This window comes from Vidua macroura, chromosome 1, assembly GCF_024509145.1.
Source record: "Vidua macroura isolate BioBank_ID:100142 chromosome 1, ASM2450914v1, whole genome shotgun sequence".
In the NCBI taxonomy this organism is placed as follows: Eukaryota; Metazoa; Chordata; class Aves; order Passeriformes; family Viduidae; genus Vidua; species Vidua macroura.
Genome location: NC_071571.1, coordinates 89,025,089 through 89,041,860, shown reverse-complemented (window position 1 = coordinate 89,041,860; position 16,772 = coordinate 89,025,089). Strand labels below are relative to the sequence as shown.

Below are 16,772 nucleotides of genomic sequence, written 5' to 3'. Positions count from 1 at the left end.
ATGCATAAGAGTTAATTTATCTCAGTTTCAGTCCACTTAAAGATTTTCTTTATGCTGTGTATTTTCACTACTGAGATACTTTTACTGCTTTCCTAGCTGTGGTTCTTATCCTGTTGCAGCCTTCTTCCTCTCAGATTCTTGTCAAAAGAAGCAGTCCAGACCTGGAGATGATATTTTCATGTCAGATTTTTTTTTAGTGGTTTATCTCTATAAGGAATACATCACTCAGAGGTGGCTTCCCTCCACAATAGAATGTTGTCTGGTTTAGCTCTTAATTGATGAGGCAGCAGGTAGATGGGTAAAGTTGTCCTGTGCTCAGTGAAGCTCTTGCCTAATTTTGTTACCCCTTTGTGAATATTAACAGGGAAGCTTCAGAACATATTACCTGTATCTGAACTGTGTTTTGTCAGGCACTCAGTAGGACATACTGAATTTCCTGTTTTCCCCTCTGTCTTCTTAAACACAATTGGGTAAAAATAATTCTCAGAAAAAGTTATTTTTACCCAGGCTTGTGATGAGCAATGTAGCAGGGATTAACTAGCAGGGAATCACTTTTATTGTCACTAATGAGGGACAGCAAATGTCTCTGTGAGAATGTAAATGCATAAGTAAGGAGGGGTAAGCACAGGGGGACACTTTAAATTATGAAGTTGACTTTCATAAGCATATTTTATTTCATTTAAGTTTTCTATGCAAAATAACTCACATATAGCTGTTTTATATCTTTTCAGGTCTGTAAACAACCAGTACTGCAGAAAAGTGATAGGTGGGATGGTTTGGAACCCATCTATGAGACGATCCTTATCAGTTGAGCACCTAGAGACCAAAAGCCTTCCTTCTCGATCGCCTCCTGTTACCCCCAATTGGTAAATCCATTTTCAGCCTTTTCCATGCCTTCTAGCCTCTTACCGTTTCTAATTGTATGTACTCTAGCAGAAGAATTATGTACTGTGTACATATATATTTAAGCATTTTTATTCTGAATATATATATGACAACAGAAGGGTGGGTGTCACCTCAACTTTAGCAAGGCTTTCATGCTGTCTGCCAAAATATTTTACCCAAGTTAAGACATTATGTTTCTGGATGGGTGGACAACAGGATGGTTTAAAAAAAAATGTTAAAATTATTGGATGACTGGACTAAGAGGGGAGTCGTTAATGGGTCACACTCTACCTGGACAACAATAAAAAGTAGATGACTGCTGGGGTCTCTCTTGAGACCTGTCCTGCTTAACCTCTTTATGACCTGGCAATGGTATGCTTGATCGTAAAGTTTGCAGATGGCACCAAACTGGGGGATGAGTCAGTAAGCCTGAGGACAGGGCTGCTCTCCAAAGTGATCTCAATAATCTGGAGAAATAGGCCAATAAGAAATGTGTGAAATTCAACAAAGACAAGCAGAGTGTCCTGGGAAATAAGAACCCAGTGTAACAGTATTGTCTGCAGTGCAACTTTCTGGAAAACAACCTAGTAATCTTTATAGGCAGAAGTGGTACATGAGCCATCTGGTATGCCCTGACAGCAAACAAGTCCAACCTGGCAGAATTGACAGAGTTGTAGATAGTAGTTCAGTGGAAGTGGTAGCCTCTTTTGGCCCGGCATTCTCTAGATTTTATTAGAATGCTGCAGTCCTTTTTGTCTGCAAATATAAAATAGACACAAACTCAGCAAAGCAAAGCTCAGGAAAAGACCACTGGCTCCAAGGCAGTCAGGAGGCTGGAGCACCTACCCTGTGAGGAGAGGCTGACATAGTGGCACATGTTCAACCTGGAGAAGCAGGGGTTGCCCAGATGCCTAATAACAGCCCAGAATTACTTAGGAGGAGGACAGCTACAGGATTAGGCTGGGTTTTTCACTATTGCATAGTGGGAGGATGAGGCAACAAGTATATGTTGAAACAAAAGAGGTTTTGTCATGATACAGTGGAAAAACTGCTTCACCTCATGGACAGTCATTGCCTGGGGAAGTTTTGTGGTCTCCATCTCCGTCCTTCAGATTTTTTGAGATATGAGTGAATAAAGCCTTAAGCAGCCTACTCTGGCCTTAGTTGACCCTGCTTTGAGCAGAAAATTGGACTAGGTGACCCCCATGACTCCTTTCCAACCAGAATTATCCTATGATTAAAACGTAATAATGTAAATTGTATTTTACAGAGGGAGAAACACAGATCAGTTCAGCGTACTGAACCTAGCAGTATATGATTGCCTAGTATACCATACAGAATGCTTAAAAATTGATCATTTGAAGTGAGACTTATAGGCCTGGTATGAAAATTCAGATCATAACTGCAATAGGATAGAAATTTTTCTTTTATAAAATTTCATGAAATATTCTAATCTTCCTGCTTGTGTTTGTATTCTGTATTTTTAAGGCGGAGTCCCAGACTACGGCACGAAATCCGCAAACCACGACACTCATCTGTAGATAACCTTACGAACGAGATTAGTTATATTACTGAAACAGAGGATGTTTTTTACACATATAAGGGCTCTCCAACATCAAAGGACAGTGATTCAGAGTTCTCTCAGAACCGTAGTCCACAGAGGAGGTAAGGACATCAGGAAACAATCCATTGCCTATTTTGATTTTTTTAAAAGCACCAAACAAAAAACCCAAAGAGCTGTAGTGTGAAACAGATGCAATCAGTTGTAATGCTACAATGAGTTCAAACAGTTCTGTTTGCATGAGCTTTATTTTGACCAATTGCTATCCTGCAAATGCCATGACGCAAAATGACAAGTCAAAAGCATACCAGCCCTTCATCCCTGAACAATACACAGTACTTGAGCTGTTAGTAAAATTAGAAGTACTAAGGCACGTCTGTTCAAATCTGTTATATCCTGTTTCCTAGTAGGTTTTGCAACCCTTTTCTACCTGTCAGAAACTCTCTTTTGTGGGGAGAAAGACGTAGTGAACTCTTTTGAGAGTTCACTCACGTTCCACATCATCAGCTCAGCCTTGTCAGTTGAAAGAGGTATTGCATTTGAGTGTACACAAGAACATCATAATGCTGGTGGTCATCCATCTTTTTCTTCTTCAGAGGAACTGTCGATGGCTTGTCTAAAGGCAGTGTCTGCTTTTTGGCTGTATTCCTTGAGGACCTACTTTGTTCTCCTCTCCAGTGCCTTAACAACTGCTAGGTTTGGTACCAGGAGTTGAAGCACCTGTCTTTGTGCGCTCTGATTATTTGCTCGTTCATGTATTAACATTATATGTATGGCTACACTGATTTCTTAATGAATAACTTCAGATTGTCATAATATCAGCTTCAGAAATAATGTATGAAGTCATTAATTGTTCAGTCTCAAAAAGAAAACAGCTGCTTTAAAACTTGGAACTGGGGAGAATGCTACGTATTAAAATGCATGTAGCATTTGGTAGAATTGCAAAAGAAACATGGTTTTTAGTAATGCCTAGTGACTTTAAGGCAAGGTGTATTTTGAGAAGCAATGTCTTAATGGAAGCTGATAGGACTCACCTCCCTCTGTGACAGTGTGCAGGTACTAAATATAGCTTTAAATTCTGATTGAAACTATTTCCTTTAAATTCTGTAAAATTATTACTACATTTTAGCAGAGAGTTTTCAATTAAAGAAAGGAATAATTGGCATGTATGCTTATTTGGATTTTGTCACTCTTTTGAATATATTAAGTATTTTGAGTTTGTCACTTCATGTTTCTATATTTCTGACTGGAAGACAGCTGAACCTTAATACTATTTATTAGTAGTAATGGCAGTAGTAGCCATGATAATGCATAAAAGTAGGCCTTTAGATGTTGTGAATAGTCATAAATAGGAAACCATGTCTTTGCTGTGTTTTAAAGTTTGCAGATGACACTTTTAGAAGTATTTTCTGAGTAAAAATAGTGAGAGGCAGACATAAGAAGAGAAGATGAGGGTAGAAGCTGTAGACAGAAAATTATATTGCCATGCTGTGTTTTGTGACTGGCAAATTGTGTCTTGTCAGCTAGTACATTGTAGGACTTCTTTTATTTTCCTTTTTCATTTCTTCCCCTATAGTTTTTTCTTTCCTTCCTGTTTCAGTTATCTTATACCTACTGAGAATGGAGTGGAAATGCCTGCCTTCATGCCTTTTCTCAGACAATGAAAAAAAGGATGTTCTAAATTTGAAAATAGCACATTCATTTATTTTCTGAGCCCTAGTGACTGTGCTTAATCTGAGTAAGATCACTCACTGTGGAGATTTTTACTGTTACTACCACATATAAATCATTGGGTTTTTTCTTACATCTCATCCCAAATGCATTATCAGTTTTTTGGGTATGTTTATAATATTTGATACTCTGCAGGTAGGTGAAAAAATGCCTGCATAAATCTGAGTAATTAAATGTTTTGGAAGAAGAATGGAATAAATGATCCTTCGTTGTCTTGACTGTTAGATTTTTGTGAAGTAAAATAGTCATTAATAATTTCCTTTTTAAAAATTGAGGTAAAATAATCGCCATTAAAAAAACCCCACTTTTTCTCTACACTGAAGTTTGTTAGTCTACATTCCAGTTTTTTTCCTTTTGCAGTCTTAGAGTAGTTATTACTTACTTCACTTATTTTGTTGAAAGATGCAAAATGAAATTAAGTATGTTTGTGTAGTAAAATCTTTCTTTCCATGAATGCTGTATTAATGGATGAAATCCTACCCTATCAGCTAAATCGGTTTTGTAAGGAAAAAAGTTTACCTTGCATATCCTCAGTATTAAATATGGATGTTTCCCCTGGGCTTTTTGAACAGGTTTAACACACAGCTGGTTATTTTTAAAGGCAGAGTGATGGACTTGTCCAGGGAATTCTTTTTTACTGCAATTTTTGCTTTGTCTAGCCTGGTATAGTGCTTGAAGATTACCACTGTTGCAGTCTGTCTTGATAAAGGTACCACTACAGTTTCCAAATTTGGAATAAGGAGTCTCACAGATGTAGAGGAACAAGTCATCCTTGCTGATTTGCCTTCCCTGACACCACTCTGATCTGTATGCTACTGTGTCACTTAAGGGGAAAAGGTACAGGAAAAATAAAATAGTCCTACTGAAGTATGTGGCATTGTTTCAATATCAGGTTGGGAAATTCCAAAACATCCTTGATTTATTCAGTAACTTTCAAATCAAACTTGGTTTTAACTGGGGCAGTAGATGAGTTGTTTTGGAATCATGTACCTTGACATGCTTGCTCTTTTATCAAGTATTGGGTTTTCTCCTGAGAGGCTGCACTGGCCATTCCCAGTGCAAGGTCTGGTTCTTGGCATTGGTAGCTTTAAAAAAAAAAAAAAAAATAAAATGTAACTGAATATGTGTAGGATTCTTCATACATGAGCTCTTTGAAGAAACAAAAAGAAAAACTTAAAATAAAGTAGCATGCCCTTTACCCTCAAGTAAATAAGTGAAAATTTAAACTGCTATAACAATTTTGCTGGTGTCTTTATGTTAAGGTATTTGGTGTAAATTAAAAATGTAATTTTCAATGTTTCAATAATACACTTTTTAAACACTTGGTGAACCTGAAATACCAAGGTCTGCCATGAAAACTTAAAGCCAATGTAAACAAATACTATTTAAGGATCTTTGGACTTTATTTTTTCTTGTTTTCGTTTTTCCTTTCCTTTTTCTCAAGCATCTTTGGGTACAAGAGGTGTGATACAGATGTTCACCCTTCATTAGGCAATGAGAAATGAAAACAAACAAATGACAAGAAATGAAAACTGAAAAGCACTGTGTTGTTTAATGCTCAGCCTCCAAGAACCCAGCTATGGGAAGCTGCATGTTTTTCTACCATTCAGTATGAAAAAGGAGTATACTCCATTCTTCTCTGCTCATGGACTTAAGGTTTTCATCTGGCTTTGTGGGAGGACTTGTGTTGTGGCCAGCACCTGTACCTGTCCCTTAAGTGAATGTTAGTAAGCTCAGGTTTCTTTAAGAAAAGAAGGTGTTACATGCAAAGGATTACTGAAACAAACCATAATTTATTTTGGCAGTTCAGGATAATCTTAGTCATGTTACGTGTACAGGAGTTGTTTCCCCTTTCCTTTATATGAGGAGAAGAGCTTATTTTTGATCTTGTAAATTCAGGTTTAATGGCTTGTGCTTTAAAAAATATTTTTAATTTTTTTATATCATAGATGAAATAGTTTGGAGTGTTAATATAGTTGTTGTTTGCCCTCTTAATGCCTTTCTTCCTGTTTTTGAATGCACTTTTCTGAATAGGAATTGTCAGGAAGAATATATAAATTTGCATTGGTTTAACCCCAGCCAGCAACTAAGCACCACACAGCCACTCACTCATTCCCTCACCAATGGAATCAGGGAGAGAGAATCAGAATTGTAAGAGCTAGAAAGTGCATAGGCTGAGATAAAGACAGTTAAAGAGGGAAAGCAAAAGCCATGCACAGAAGCAAAAGAAAACCAGGAATTAATTCTCTACTTCCCATGGGCAGGCAGGCATTGAGCCATCTCTGGGAGATCAGGGCCCCCTGATATAACAGTAACTTGGGAAGACAAACTCCATCGCTCCAAATTCTCCTCCTTCCTACTTCTTCCCCCCACTTTATATACTGAGCATGATGTCATATGGTCTGGAATATCCCTTTGGTCAGTTGGGGTCACCTGTCCTGGCTGTGTCTCCTCCCAACCTCCCAAGCACCCAAAACTTTCTCACCAGCATGAAAAGCAGCAAAGGCCTTAGCTCTGTGGAAGCTCTGCTCAGCAATAACAAAAATATCTCTGTATTATCAGCCCTGCACAAATCCAAACCACAATTCAGCACAAATCCAAAACAGGGCCCTATACTGGACACTGTGGAGAAAATTACATCAGCCAAAACCAGCACAGTCGTTTTGTGGAATTATATAAGGTGCTAAAGAGAAAAAATAACTGGCTTATTGGCTTGGAAAAGTAACCTGATTAGCTGTGTGAAGGAGGGTCTTGTTATCTGATTTATATTCAGCTTCTCCTGTTCACCTTGTAATTAAATAAGCCAAACATGTCTGTTTGATTTGGAACAGCAGATTGTGTAGGAGCAAGTGTTTTGGTACTTTTTTAGAGTAGGTTTGCTGGCCTAACAGAAAAGATTAGTGAAATTTTCTGTCTAACCAGAAAGAAGATTATTGTAAAACATATTTCTAAGTGAGAAGGTATAGTAACAGTCAGCAAGAAAAGCTCCCTGGCAGGTAAGATGATATAGATTGTATATTTAGAGCCATACATTGATTGATGAGATAAACCTGGCAAGTTATTCACAGGTGCAAGCATATGATGCATGAGAACCAGAAGGCTGGGGGAGTCAAAGAGGGGTTGGTTGCATTATTGCCTTGCTCTGCCAAAAGAAGATTATCAAGAATATAGAGCCAACTCTTCTTGGAGATGCAGAGCAAAAATGTGAGGCCAACACAAGTTACAGCTAGGGAGATACTCAAAAGATAATGTGGGGGGGCGGGGGAGGGAATCACATTTGATTATTTAAGCCTTTTTATGCATCAGCAAAAAGGTAGAGTTGTTTTCATCCTTGGAAAATCTCAAAACACAACATGGCAAGGACCTGAATACCCTCATCTAGCTTTGATGTCTATTCTTTGAATAAGAGTTTATGTGACCTCTCAGGATCCCTTCCAGCATAAATTATTTTGAGTCTGTATTTCTTCTTGTTAAAAATGCAATATATCTCTTCATAAACTTTTGTTTGAAATGCTTACAAAGCTATAAGCATCTTTCAATTTACATTGTAAAACTATCTTTTGCTAGTGATACAGATGGAATAATGTGTGCAGCCCCAGAGTTGGAGAGGAAGGAAATGAAATGATGAACTAATATACAAAACGGAAATTCACTTGCACTGTGCTATGAATTTCTGGAAGTGCACATACGTTCCTAGTGTGAGTGTGATGCATCATCTGGTGAAGGTATTGCACTGAAAATAGATTTCCTAAACGGATGCTGCATTTGTTCAATTCTTTTAGCTTAGCATTTGGTAGACAATAACTGTGGCTGCATAGTGAGCTTTGGTGAATGTACTATGGGAACACATTATTAGTTTAACTAAAATATGATTTTTCATGAGAGGAAAATTTTTAAAGCTTTACTGTTGATAAAAGTACCCTTCAGATTTATCCAGCTGAGACCCTGTAGCTACTTTTTGGGTAGAAAATTGCAAATATGTGAACCCCCCCCCCCCCATATTGTAAACTGTTATTTATCCTTAGTACTTAATCATACACAGATATGATAATTTCTTTGTTTCTACAAAATCTGTTGCATTTCACAAAATCCTATTGTCCTTGTTTGTGTACTTCAGCCTTTCTCAAGGAAGATATCCTAATACTAGACAGTGGAGCTGGGAATGTTTCAATTACTTTCAAATTAGAATTATAATGCTACTACTAATAGACTTTAAGTTTTTTGTGCTTTTCCACCCAAATATACATGAAAATAGTGCATGTATATATTTTGCTTAGATGCAAACTTTGCTTTTTCAATATATCCTTATTCAAATGTACTACACTTTCCTTGCCAGTTCAAAATGCAAGAATTTTGCATCTAAATGGAAAGTCTCAAAGTTGAATTGCAAATCTTTGATAAGGCAAACCTTGCAGCAATCAAAGCAGTTGCTGTGTATCAAAACACATGAAACTTTCTTGGCAAGCCAGTAAACTGGGTACAGTCAATAGAGACAATGCAGAGTAACAAAGTATCCCTTTTAAGGTGATGGTAGCAGCTTACAAATCTGAATGACTGGAATTTATAGGAATTCACTGAAAAGCTTGTGTATGCCATGAAGTCCTCAAGTTTTCTGTACTGGTTCTCTTAATTATACAGTACAAAAAACTTATGACACCTTACACAGTCATTCTCTTCATAGAAATGCTGAATATTCTGTGTATAAATTCATTTAAAAGGCAGCAGAAAGATGTTGTTGCAAGTACCTTCCACTTATTTTCCTTATGAATAAAAAACCCAGTTGTAATGGTGAGTCCTCAGAAAAGAGGTGATAGTGGAAATGCTGGCATACTCACTTTCCCCAGCCCTGCAGGTGTTACAATGAAAGAAGCTTTAAGAACTTCAAGAACAGCACAAGGGCAAAACCTACAGATGTTTCCTTCAGTTGTTTGTAAAGGGGGAGTTTTGCTACAGTGCTATTGTTTCAGTTGACCCTTTTCTCTCGGGGTTTTATTCTGCTGTAGTTTATGATCCTAGGTTCTCAAAATAGCAGAATTCCCTGGTAGGTCACACCAAAATGAGGAGGTGGGGTCTTTCCTTAAAACCTTTCCATTCTGTCCTTTGACAGAAGAGGAGAGTTAGACTTTTCAAGGCAAAGACCTATATTTAAAGGTAATTGTCAATAGATCAATCCATACTGAATGCAAGATTGAAATGGCATGATTATAGTTATATTTCATGTAATAGAAATTACATGAAGTTTTGAAGTGTTTGCTTGTTTGCTGCATCAATGGAAAGCTTAATCTCCTTGCAAGGAAGGACTCTCTTCCTTGATGAAAAAGTTGAATGGCTGGTCTGGTGAGTGTTGTCTTTCATTGACTTAAAATACAGTCCTTGTATATTGTGAAATGAGGAAGATGGCTTAGTGTAACACTGTGTAGCTGAAAAAAAATCACCTAGTTATTCATGTTTAAGGTATTTTATCATATTGCCGAGTAATTAAATGCTAGAAAAACTATTTAACTGCGTTGGAGTGCAAAACTCTGCAGCTCTAGCATGCTGACCTACTGAGGACTTTAAAAGACGCAGCTGTGCTGCCTCTCATTTATTCTTTCAGGCACTGAATTTGGTCACTTTTCTCAGTCAAATATTTGGCCACCTTTCTTCCCAATTTAAAAGGTTATAGAATTTTCAGTTAATCTTTTAGAGCTAATGTGTTTGAATTAAAGTGCAATAATTTAACAAATAAGTCTTCATCAAATAGTACTAAGAATTTATTTCCCACATTCAAGTCTCCAAAGGTAGAGATAATGAAAAATTTACTGTAAGTTTATAGAAGGTCTGTGAATGAAAGCCAAAGCTCATTTTTTTTTTTTTCTTACTTTCTCAAACTGCCTCTTTTTCTTGGAAAGATAGAGTGGAGGTAATATATTAAAACCAGGTCATTGTATTGATTTTCATCACAATTCTATGTCTGTAAATTTTTGATGAAGACTGCTGAAAGGGTTAACTCAGGGCAATTTTGATTCTGCACAGAATTTAGTAATAGAGCTGCAGGTCTCCTGTGGCAAAATGTAAAAAAAGATGTACAGTTTCATTGTTCTTTGCCTTACAAGGAAATCCATCACCTTAATGAAAATAAATTCAGTGTTTCTTTATTTTTAGTGTGACTTCCTAAGGAAATAAGGCTTATGTCATTGTACAGTCCTTCTGCCTGTTTCCACTTGAGAATATTTGGACAATGCAATCAAATGTAATGTAGGAGATGAGTTTTTGAACATGCAAAGTTGCTCAAGATTAGTGAAAGTCAGTGACTAGGCAGAGAAAAAATCCCAAAACATTGTCCTCTCACTGAGGAGTTAAAGTACAAGTTCAGTATTTGTCCCGTTTAGATGGGGGCTGGTCAGGCAGCAGGAGAGTTTGCATTCCCATAGGATCTGCTTACCCTTGGAGGGTAAAAATTCTCTGGGGATTGTGGACAAACGGAACCAGAGATAGTAGTGGGTGAGTGGGAATGGATGTCAGTGGGGTCAGACGTTAGATATGACTGCAATAAAAGGGGAAGAAGCTTAATGTTTTAAAAGTATTAAAAGTACACAGAACTCAAACCTCCAAAATTCCTCAGGGATCAAGCTTTATCATCTCTGCCGCTCAAAGAAGAATTTCTTCATATTGTCAAATTACATACAAGGAATCTTAACTAGGTTGATACTGGTGCTATTTTTACTGTCATTTTAGTGAAATGTAGTATGTAATTCTTAGTATTAAGGATGATTTAGAGAGCATGAATTGAAAATTTAACTGTATACTGTGAATGGCCTCCTATAACTTTGCAGTTCAGCAAGTCTGCTTTCAAACTGAACTACTTCACATATTTTTTCCAGCATGGATATATACCACTCCAGGATTTTTGGTCACTCCTTAAATGAATTTGTAAAATTATTCCATCTGCCTTAAACTTTGCTTTGTAAGCATGTTTTTTGGTAACTTTTACTTTAAAATTTGTCTTAGTGGCACTGCTACTGTTTTAATTTCTGTCATGTCATTTAGCTGCTGTTTCAGGGAATTTTTGTTGAAGTTAATTGAATGCATTGGAAAATGCTGTGTACAGCAAATTTTGATTTCTTTTCCATTCTAGATTGTCCTCATTGCTATAACCACTTCTATCTTCATTATACTTTGTCTCAAAGTTTTCTGTCAACACCGTCTCTGCTCTTACTTCATGAGAATAAGCATTGGAAATGTCAAGCTTCTGAAGCCACCTGTGCTCGTTTCTGGCTACCTAAACAAAAAGATCTTGCCATATTTTGACTTTTACAAAATACTATCGGTGAATCTGTAGTCATAATCCACACCTAAAACTTTCTGAAATGATGTAGTGTGTCTGGCTAAATAATTGCCTGTGTAAACTCCTGCATAGTTTGAGTTGCAGTAGCAGATAGGTGCTGCCTGTATTGGGCTTGTATTAAAAGCAGAAGTGGGTGATCAGAGCTGCCCTGGGATTTTTGCTGTGTCTCATAAACACCAATCAGTTATCTGATTCAGACTTTCACCATAGGGTTAAGTATTCTTTAATTTATTATGAGCACACCTTTTGGCTTTTATGCAGGCTTTTTTTTTTTTTTTTTTTAATTGGAGTTTAGTTCTTGTTTTCTTGAAGATTTAACTTACGTTCATTTAACGTTGGTTTTGTGTTTCTGTTTTTATTTTACCAGGTCATCTGAACAAGAATCACCAAAGTGAGTTTTCTTTATGCTTTCTCCTATGTCTTTAAGATAAATAATGACATATGTAATTTCAACTGACTTTTCAAAGTAGTGGTTTTGTATGATTAAAAGATACAAATAAATGTATGAATCAATGAAGACTGTAAAGATTTGTGGGAAAAAAAAGTAAGTTTTGGCATCAGGATTTGGAGAGTTTTAAGTTGTAATAGATCTCTCATCACTATTAACAAAAAAAGTTGGTTAGAAACTGTTACAAAAGTTTAATGATGCAAAAATCCACTGGTAATTTTATGTGGTGACTCTTTATATAGTGCCTTTATATAGTGTTCCTCCTTGCTTAACATTGACTTCATCAGAATCATGAAAAGTCTTGGAAACGACTAGATAAAACTAGAATTTTGACAGTGTAATTATAGTTCACTGCTTCAAAGCATTCTCAAACTTTGAATGCATTCAGAAAGTACCACTTCCTGTAGTAACTGAAAATACTGCAAATGTTGCATGAAGCACCTCATTGCCATTGCCAAGTACACATAGTCTAACTGAAGGTCGGAGGTATTATGGTAAGAATACATTTCCTTGATGGCATCTTCCAGGACATTTGCGTTTGTTGTGATCAGGTTATCACAGGCTGAAAAACAAGTGGCTGCAACATTGAAGTTTGCTGCAATACAAGTCCTGTATGTGAAAAGTTACACTCCTTGGACTGTAGAATTACTTCTTCATTGACAGCTCAAAATGGCTGCTGGAAATGGTTCAAAAAAGCTCATATATATCTACCCAAAGCAGAAATATTCAAATTTGTTTGAATTTAAAAATTTTAATGCCAAGGTTTACTTGGCAAGACATGTACTGCTGCCACTTTAGCACTGTCAAAATGTGATGTTGCTATACCTTGAGCTTTCCCCAAGGCAGATATTTTCACATTAGGTAGTACTTAAAAGGATGGAGCAGTTAGTCTGTATGATATCCATGAGTTTGGTCCAATTAAAGAAGGGGGTTGGTTGTATGAGAAGTCTGTATGTCATCCTTTTCATAAGAGGAATGTAGCTAAATGAATGTTTGGGAACTCCTGGAGAACCATCAGGAAACTTGGGCAATTCCCAGATTTGAGGATTTTAGTTACTGACTTTTGTTATCATTGAATGTTAAAGTTCTTGAATGCTAGATCTGTACCCTAAGGTAGTTCTGAGTCCTTTCGTGTGGCTATAACTGCCTCAATAACACAATACTTCAACTGCAATTAAACCTTTCATTGTCACTTCATTTCCTGTTTCTCTGACAATTTACCCTGGCTTTTCTTCAAACTGCCTTCTCCCACAGGGATAAGGTTGAGATGGCACTTGTAAGAGGGAGGAATCTTTAAAAAAAAAAAAGTGCTTTTCAGGAATGAGAGTGGAATCACAGCAAAAGATTTTTCATGGATAGAATTGGCAGCTGAAGTGCCTTTCCCTTGTGGTTCAGCCCTCTCCATTTGTTACTGTGAATTCTTGTACCACTGCAACAGTGCCTTTCACTGCTAGCATCCAAACATTTTGCTTAAAATGGTTTTGCTATTCCAGAATTTTTGTCCGTTTTTCTGGACGTCCACTGATCAAATGATAGGCTTAGATCACACTCCAGTCCTGTTACCCTGCACTTCCACTAAAAAGTGGTATTAAATCTTTTTAACTCTTAGAACTTGCTCTTTTTAAATCTTTTAATTTAAAAATCTAGATAACAGTACCTTTACAATATTTATCCTTTCAAAATAAAGGAATGTATTGGGAAACAGTCCGACACGGAGCTCTCTGACCCGTCTCTCACCTAAAGCCTTGGCTCGATCTCCCAATGGAGTTGGCAACATTTCTGGCTCTTACCCATTGGAAGGGGTGGATAAGCAGTTCCTAGAAACGTACGACAACGTTACAAAAAGCAGCTCGACGGAAGACTCCAGTCAGTACTACTGTGATAAGGTATGTGCACTTGGGTGCTCGTAAAGTCAGAACTAGCAGTGAATGTGACTTGGAGCTGCGGTTTGAGAATGTGTAAAGTGCTGGCTGTCTTTCAGGATGGGCATGTTTTATGTAGTAATGAGAGTAGATCTCGTGTTGCTACTCATATTTATCCAAGGTTCTGTGATAGACAAACTTACCAGGTGCATTGGTTTCCAAAGTGTCCAGCATTCTAGAAGCTTCGGGGAAAGTTCCTAGTGGAATAGAAATCCTTACATGATTAAGTCTTGTTTCTTCCAAGGGAAAAAAAAGATCAGCTAACTCAAGTTGCTGTCTGAAAAGCAGACACAGCTCTGCTTTATCCCAGGCATCTCTTAAGGATGGCTAAACATCATCCTTTTGGGTTCTGACCTGGCTGGAGATCAGCTGCTCCTTGCTAACGTTATGATAGTGGATCATTCTTCCCCAGCCTGTTCCAGAGGGGTTCTGGCTAAAAGTGGGCACTTACAATTAATTAAAACAACTAACTAAAATTAGTTCTATCATTTCCACCATGTCCATTAGTTGCTGACACTTTTTAATTCTTCTGCCTTTTGTTGCGTAATTCTTCTGTGGATCTGTTGCATAAAAATACGCCTATTTAAAGGAGAAAAGTCAAGGGAAAAATGGTCACTTGATAGTTCCTGGAGTAGAATAATTTCTATTCATATGTTGCACCTAAGCTTTTAATGACAACAGGTTGGAACTTTAATAGGATTTATCAGCTGGGAAGCAAAGCTAAGATAAGAGTAACAATGTTAGGACAGAGCAACCAGAAGAAGTTTGCTGAGATGTATGTTGTTATTTTTACTATTTAAAAGGTCACTACCATAGGTATATTCTACAGCCATATCCTCTTTCTATTTCAAATGTGGATTTACATAGAGTATTTTTGTTCAGCACTTCTAAATTTGGTTGCACTGTTTTCTAATTTGCTGATATTTTCTTTTAAAAATCAGAACATTTTCTTTCTCTTTCTATATATTGCAGAATGACCTAATAGAGGGAGATTTACTTTTGGTGCGTATCATACCAGATGAAGAAGGGAAGTTTGGCTTTAATCTAAAGGTAAAGCAGCTGTCTTTTAATTATTTTTAAATGCTTTATGGATAAGATGTTTTTACTTCAAGGTTTTTAGAATTTTTTTAGTATAATGATTTCGAGAAAGCGGTCTATTTTACAAGAATGTCCTCTGGACTGAGAGTTTTTAGAAGTGGCAGCCTAATCCTTAAGTGCTAAAGCAAAACATACAGAAATAAGCATCTAATAGTTGTCTGGTTTTCAGTTGCATATATTATGGGCATGGCACATATCCAAGGCACAGTGCCTATTTGGCTGCTGAAATATGAACTCAAAAGCCTAATTTAAGGCATCGACTTTTGGAAAATTGGACCTCTGTATTATAAAACAATTTAAATAGTTTGTGCTGTTCTGTTTAATTATACCCATTAGAAATCATATTGAAAATTTCAAAATTAATTTGTGAAGAAAATTTAAATTAGTATTGATAATTGACTATTGTAAATGTTTTACATTCCCTCACTGAAATGCCATTTGAGCAGAATATTATAAATTTGCCATAATAATAAAATTAGAGTAGACTTTGGTCATTTCACCTTGGCTATTTATTGGTGATGTAAAGAGAATAAAGGAGAACAGTTGTCTGGAACTTTGATCTTACCAGATTCCTTGCACATTTGTCACAAAATCTAAGAAAACTGTCTGCCTTGGAAGTTCAAGTGTTAAATTAGGCTTACTTCAAGGACAGAGTTACAAAAAAATGTTCCATTTTATCTGTTTATGCCGATTAAAATGTATGGCTTGAAAGAGATGCCCAATCTAGTTTACTGGAAATTGATACATTTAAAGACACCACAACCCACCCCATGATTCCTCATTTACTGATGAAAATTCAGTCCTACCAAGCCTGTCCATGATGACACAACATAAAAAATTATATAAAAAGAAAATAAGCAATTACTTCTTTTAAATTCTGCTTATGCTTAATGGTAGATTTATGGTTGCTATTTACTTGATGTTCCTCTCATTCCTCTAGGGTGGAGTAGATCAGAAAATGCCACTGCTGGTATCAAGAATAACTCCAGGATCACCTGTAAGTAAATTCTTGAGGCTTTTAACCCCTTCCATTGCTACTCCTTCCACCTCTCAAAATTCTGTACACATAGAAATTTGGACGCCTGTAACCAGTATGAGATAGCAGCAGAACTGTTCTTGTTAGGGATTGGTTTAACCAGTGATTTCTTCAACCAGAGGTTAAAAGATCTGGAAGAGTTTGTCCAACCAGATATAAGTAGAAAGTATATCTGTGTTCTCCTGTCATCTCAAGAAGTGCGTCCTGAACTGGAAAATGCTTGATGAGGGGCAAGAACTGGGGAAAAGGAACATCATTTACTGAAGAAGTAAATAATTTGGGCCCCTGCACCCTAGAAAAAATAGCTGCTTTGAGGGAGATGTAGTAGGGATCTGCAAGATTAGGAGCACTGTGACAAAGGAATTCCAGCAGAAATATGGACTACTAAATTAAGTTTGTGAAGGTCAGGTTCTTCATGTTTGGTGAAGTAGTTCTTTGCGCAGAAGATAGTAGGCCTACCTGTGAAGCTCCTTGACAAAGGATGTGTGGTTAAAATAATTTTTTATGTGGTCAGGACAGGAGAAATACGTGGGGAAAAAAGCTATTGTTACTGACTAAGCTAGTCACAGTAGGCTGAGGAAATCCTTAGGGCTAAAATTATTTATGGGATGGGAGAGTACATGGCAGGAGAGAGGGAGCATAAAAAGGGAGCATATGTTTGCTCCTATCTTGCCATAGACTTTTTGCTTATGGAGATGTTTATAGACTAGGTGAAATGTTTATAAGAATCAGCAGAGTCATTGAGTTCATCTGTTGACTTGTGA

General features: G+C 36.9%; 1 protein-coding gene across 2 annotated transcripts in view; it reads left to right on the top strand.

Annotated features, from left to right (window-relative positions):
- PTPN3 (protein tyrosine phosphatase non-receptor type 3) overlaps positions 1–16,772 on the top strand; it is an 89,602-nt gene that overhangs the window by 47,570 nt on the left and 25,260 nt on the right. For both annotated transcript variants that reach the window (XM_053992793.1, XM_053992784.1), the window contains exons 12-17: positions 732–866; positions 2,374–2,550; positions 11,872–11,895; positions 13,640–13,838; positions 14,847–14,924; positions 15,913–15,969. In XM_053992793.1, coding sequence (XP_053848768.1) covers positions 732–866; positions 2,374–2,550; positions 11,872–11,895; positions 13,640–13,838; positions 14,847–14,924; positions 15,913–15,969 — 670 coding nt within the window. The remainder of the gene's footprint in view (positions 1–731; positions 867–2,373; positions 2,551–11,871; positions 11,896–13,639; positions 13,839–14,846; positions 14,925–15,912; positions 15,970–16,772) is intronic.